The sequence below is a fragment of the Ylistrum balloti genome, unplaced genomic scaffold, assembly GCF_031769215.1.
Source record: "Ylistrum balloti isolate Yb309-2 unplaced genomic scaffold, AGI_CSIRO_Ybal_v1 Utg370196, whole genome shotgun sequence".
Classification (NCBI taxonomy): domain Eukaryota; kingdom Metazoa; phylum Mollusca; class Bivalvia; order Pectinida; family Pectinidae; genus Ylistrum; species Ylistrum balloti.
Window position 1 is genome coordinate 1979669 of NW_026782173.1, and position 6000 is coordinate 1985668.

At 36.8% G+C, this 6000-nt stretch overlaps 1 protein-coding gene across 1 annotated transcript in view; it reads right to left on the reverse strand.

Moving 5' to 3' along the window:
• The window catches only part of LOC132551395 (tachykinin-like peptides receptor 99D), a 90874-nt gene extending 90274 nt beyond the window's left edge, over positions 1 to 600 (reverse strand). Inside the window, exon 1 of the mRNA XM_060215536.1 lies at positions 224 to 600. Coding sequence (XP_060071519.1) covers positions 224 to 600 — 377 coding nt within the window. The remainder of the gene's footprint in view (positions 1 to 223) is intronic.
• Positions 601 to 6000: the final 5400 nt, after the last annotated feature.

Here is a 6000-nt window from a genome sequence, read left to right on the forward strand (position 1 = left end):
TTAACTCAGCAGCAAAGTTAGGTTTATTCCATCAATTGATTCAATTTTGTGCTAAAGTTGTTGTCAGGTAGGTTTAATTCATTAGTTGATTTCAGTTGATTGTCAAGTAACTTTATTTCATCATCAATATTTTGTGAAGTTGTCAAGTAGCTATATTTCGTTTTAGCAGAAATGTAGTGAATAACATGTGAATCTAAGATACATCTATTTGACATTGACTTACCTGTCGATTGCGATGGCCATGAATGTGAGGACACTGGCGGTCACTGTACATAGACTGATGAATAGTGTAAATCGACAATAAGCGTCTCCGTACCACCAGTCCTGGTACAAACAATAGGTAAACGTGAACAATGTGTTCAGGACAGAGATAAGAGTGTCCGCAATAGCTAAGTTCACCAGGAAGTAATTTGTCACTGTTCGCATTCGTTTGTGCGCCATAACAATCCAAATGACGATGATATTTCCCGCCGCGGCGACGATGAACAACAACGAAAAAGCGGTAATAAAGATAAACTGTTGCCACCATGGTAAGTTGAATCCAAAAACCATGTGAATAGTTTCGTTGTCATTCGTGCTGTTACTTCCAAGTAAAGCCATAACTGTTTATTGAATTTCAACTTCACGAAATATTTGTCTAATCTGTAGTTCCTCGGAACGTGTTTCTCCTAGTGTTGTTAACTATATTAGAAAGCTAATATATTCTAAATTTACACATTTGGGTAGGCTCATATAGTAAGGAATGTAACAAATTAAACAGGTGATACTTGTGAAATATATATAACATATCACAACATTCTATCTGAGAACTCTTGTTTGAGAAAGAGTTCAAGACAATTCAGAATATTTGTGAGAATCCGATGGCTGTTGGTTTCCAGTCTTCTTTGAAAAGGCGAAATACAGAAGAGCCTATCAATATGATCGCTGAGTGCGCAGAGTAAAAATCCGTCGGCTGCGGAGTCTACGCGAACTCAGTGTACACTCAGCATATGTTGTCCCTTATAATATATTACAGACTATATGAGAATCCATGAATGAATGTATAGATTCGCAGCGCTGTTGGCCAATACCTATCAGTGGTTGGCTCTCTCACTAAGATTTCGCTGTTCGTTAATAACATATACTTTACCAGTGGCTGAGTGGCGGTACCTACCGCTATGTTCGGTACTGGGATATTAACACTAGACAAGGCATAACCGATTATACATGTTGTTGTCGTTCGATCTAAAATTAATATTTGATGGTCTTGCCATGACTTAGTTTGTGGCGAAAGTCAATCCTTATCTAAATACTTTGATAATCAACCTGCCTTGATAAAGGTTAATTTGTTACGCGGGAGGCGTCACATTCTGCGCTATTTGTGTACTTTAGACCTGTTGACTTTCACAGGCAAGGTTTCGAGGATATTGCATAGAAGTGTTATGTTCACCGATGATATTAACGACAATTAGCTTCAATGCATCGCTGGTAAAGAGGGCGAATGTCTTGACTAACATGTTACGGCAGGAAAGACCAGTAAAGGAAACACAGCTGACAGCTTCCATCTAAGGAACTATTTACACGTTTAAGTTCCAATTAGTTTCTACGGCATTTGTAGTAAATGTCGAAAATAAACTCAAAGTCTTCCACATTCTTATACGGAATACTAGAGCTCGAGAGGAAACTATTTTTTTCCAAACAGTAATGAGCTTTGTACAACTTGATTGCCCATCTTTCTTGTAGATTCGAAGTGACATTTTTTTTGTCTTGTGTCCTTGTGTCCCTTTATTCTCCACACCAAAGTTGCTACTTTTTATTGTTTGTTCAAATGCCAAGTCTCTCTCACACTTGCAAGACACACTGTTTCACGTTGTAAAAACAGATCTCCTAAACTAATTCTGTACTTCGTTGAAATAGTCAGGATGCGTTTTGGTGTATTAGATCGAGAGTGAAACTTGACGAAACACCATAAAACCCCCCAAAACACTCTCTGTTTGTTGTTAGGTCTGTCGTTCAATTAATATCATAATTTCTCAAACATTTACTGAAAAATGTCGATTCAGATTCTGATTTTAACAGTAATTATCTACACGGAGAAACAGATAATACTTACACATAATTGTAGTTCTCGTGTGTCTCAGCATTTCATCAGGATTCACCATTTTACCAGTATCATATCTATGTTTAATTGATAACGAAAGTGAAATAATCGGAAATCTGTAAATGAAATTTAGAATCTGCGAGCTCAAATTTTAACACTGTGCATCGGGATTTTCTTTTAAAAAAAGTTAGATTGATGTGACAGCATCTATTAGGAGGGGTGTATGTCAGGATTATGTTATGGTGAGTACGATAACAATATTTTCTTCAAAAGTAATTAAGCAGTCATTTTATTAAGCATTATCTCTTCTCTATGCCTCAAGTTCGGCGTTTCATGCCCCTATCTCACTATATGGAGATATATTAAAACGTACATGACGATTTAGGTAAGCCAAACATTCCTTGATAAGGTACGTAAATGACAGCTGACCTATGGCAACGTTAACTACAATTATATACATAAGAACGAGTCAAGTAAAAATCAATTGAAATGAAACAAAGTTATACCTGTATATGTATGTATGTATTATTCAACAAAATCTATATTCTTCTCATGCATGATAACATAGAAGAACATTGACTGTGGAAACAGTTTACCACGCGGTGCTTATTGGTTAAAGTAAAGTTATTCGAAAGTTCCAGAATACTGCAGCACGTCTGGTTAGCCGTTCTCAAAAGAAGAGCGCACTATGCCAGTACTATATATTTTGCATTGGTTATGTATACGATACAGGTCACAGTACTTTATATTTAAAACTACAAGGCATTTAATGCAACTGTCTCTCAATACTCTCAGGAAAATGTCACCATTTATCTGCCTTCACGATCACTGTCATTTAAGACATTTGCATGCGCTTTAATCTCCTTTACTGTGAAGTATGGTAACCAGAGTTTCGGAAAGGTAGCAGCCACTTTTTTAACGTTTACCATCTACTACCAGAAAGTATGAAACCTAGTCTGCTTTCGTTGGTATTTTATATATGATTTTTCATTTCAGATTTAGAAGTGGTTTTCTCAGTGGCTTCCAATACATCATCCGGAGTAGAATATTGGCCTAATGGTATTGCCTTCTCCCGTTACCTCATTACCTTGGTGAAGAACTGCTGCACTATACATCCCCATCTAGTGGCACCTTTCTGCCGTGTATACTCTTCCTTCATCAGGTCATCAGCTCGCTTGTCTGTCTTATAGATTCAAACTGGTTTGTCCAGGATCTGATAACGTGGCGTCATAACTAACTGTCATATCTACATGTTCGGTATATCCTTTCAATGAAAGTCTAACTGCTTGTAGAACCGTTGGTAGAAAGAATTTCTTGTTGCATTAGGAATAGTGGACCTCATATACATGTATGTAGCTTCATTGTTCGTTGGTGATGTCCGTCTCTCCGTTGTCGTCAAAAATGAGGATATGCGTGGCATCTGTCGATGTACTGTTACTGGATGGTCGTCTGGGTCATCCCTGCCGTGGGTATAATGATCTATTGTCCGTTGAATAGCTCCAACTTGTGTCTGGCCAAGCCTAACATCTATCATTTAAGGTCAGCAAGGGAGACAAACTTCGAATCAGACTTCTGCTTAACATCTAATGTGAAGAAGATGACTAGTGAATCCTTCCTCCACCTGTGGCCTTTATCGACTCCTCTTCTGCCCCTCCACGGTAGGATCAGACATGCAATACAAATTACTAAGATGGGAGTAGAACCAACGGTGTTATTGTGAATTCTTATGTCAAAAATACTTGGTAGTTGATATGTATAATGCTTACCAAGACAATTGAGTTGATTAATAATAGGGTAGATGATAACTGACTAGCCTATACAACTGAAGGCAATGTCACTACTTATCTCTGTGATCAGTTATAGTTATCCTAGTTATTTAAGTGTGCAACAGGGGAAAGGGGAGGGGGACAATGAATACCTGTAGAAGTTGAGATTTATCCAAATGTAAAGTTGTGTAATTTTACTTTCAGATATATTGATGACGTCTTGTCTTTAAATAACTAGAACTTTATTGACCACGTCTATCGTATAAACCCACCAGAACTGGAAATTTAAGACACGACAGACTCTTCTACATCAACTGCTTATCTTGATTTCTTTTCCTACAACGAAACCATAATGACATATCTTCCTCCAATCTGTATGCTAAACGTGATGATTTCAATTTCCCTATTGTGAATTTTCCATTCCTTGATAGTAAAATAACTACATGTCCAGCCTGTTGTATTTTTATGTCACAGTTGATTCGATATTTAAGGGTCTGGTCCCATTATCACGATTTTACTGCAAGAAGTCGCCAACTGACGGACAAACTCGTAACACAGGGTTTCAAAAAATGCAGGTCGATGGAAATTATGGGAAAGTTGTATGGTCATCATAGTAATCTCATTGAGAAACATTCTATTTCTTTGTGTGATATGAAGCTCGACGAGTTTTATGCCCCTTATTTTACTTTTTGGTTCAGTTGTTGTATACCTAGTTCTCATTTGAGAAGCAGACATTCAGTACTTGTATTGACAAATGTATACATGGCGGGTGTCCTCGATGAAGTAGAAGACGCTTACTCTTGTACTTTTTCAGGAGTCTCCATGTAATAAAATTTCTTTTGTTCATATCCTGCCCTAGTTTTATGGAATTTCAGTTTGAATTATGATTATATCATATTGCAATGTTGGTATTTTTATTTGGTATGTTATTTAAAGTGATTCACACACACACGCACACACACTTACACACACACACACACACACACACACACACACACACACACACACACACACACACACACACACATCATTTATGATCTTGAGATTTTATTGAATGAAGCAAATTATTCAGGATCTTGCACATATTGCAGAAAGAAAATCCCCCGCCTTTTGTGTTCAAGTATAGATTACTGTTTCTAGTATTTTGTCTGTGCTATTAATTCTTTCTTGTAAGATTTTTTGAATATTGAAAACTTAGTTAAAATGATGCCGACACCTGGGTATTTCTCTAGGTCATATTGTGAGACAGCTGCCTTTTTGTTTCTTATTTGTTTATTTTTTTATTCATAATGTAATTTTATAATCTCCAGATATCAACTTGTTCCGTATAATACTGAAATATTTAACACACACATGAAATAGAGAAAGAGCTGTGAGATAATTAGGGCCAAACAGAAACTCTCTGTTTTTCTAAGATCTAAGGAAAATACATTAACAATAAATCAGACGTCACGTTAGATAAAAGTTTAGTGATTACAGTTCGATGTATGTGCGAAAAGATGATTGTACTGTCATCTGGTAACATGTGGGTCAACACTGATACTCATATCATTTACATAGATCATTAAAAGAAGGGGTCCCAATAATTTTGATTTTATACAGTCAACCAGATGAATCAAACTCGAGTCAGTGAGGTAGGATCTTCGCGAACCAGATTTGAATTCGTGTGAAATACTGCTATCAATTACAAACTGCTCAAGCTGCTTGTATACGACTTTCCCCCCATAATTGTGTAATCGATACCCTAAATACCCTTTTAACCCAAATAATGTTTTTTTCTTCGCAATCTGGTACAACAGATATGGACGTGTTTATCAAACCTGTAACAGGCACCGTAATCACTGATGCAGCATCTTCTAGAAACTGACCTGGAATGCACTCTACGTCAGTTCTTTCAAGAAAATATCAATATGGCAACATAATCATTCGAACTCAAACTCCATAAAACTAGGGCAATATATGACCGAAAGAAAGATTTACACGGAAAAAGTACAAGGATAATAAGACCAGGTGTTCCAGAAGAGTAAGCATCTTTTGCTTTATTGACAACATCCACCATATAAACATTGGTCAATCCAATCAAGTAATGTTCGCAAATGAGAACAAGGTATACAACAACAGAACCAACAGGCAAACAAACGAGCATCAAATATG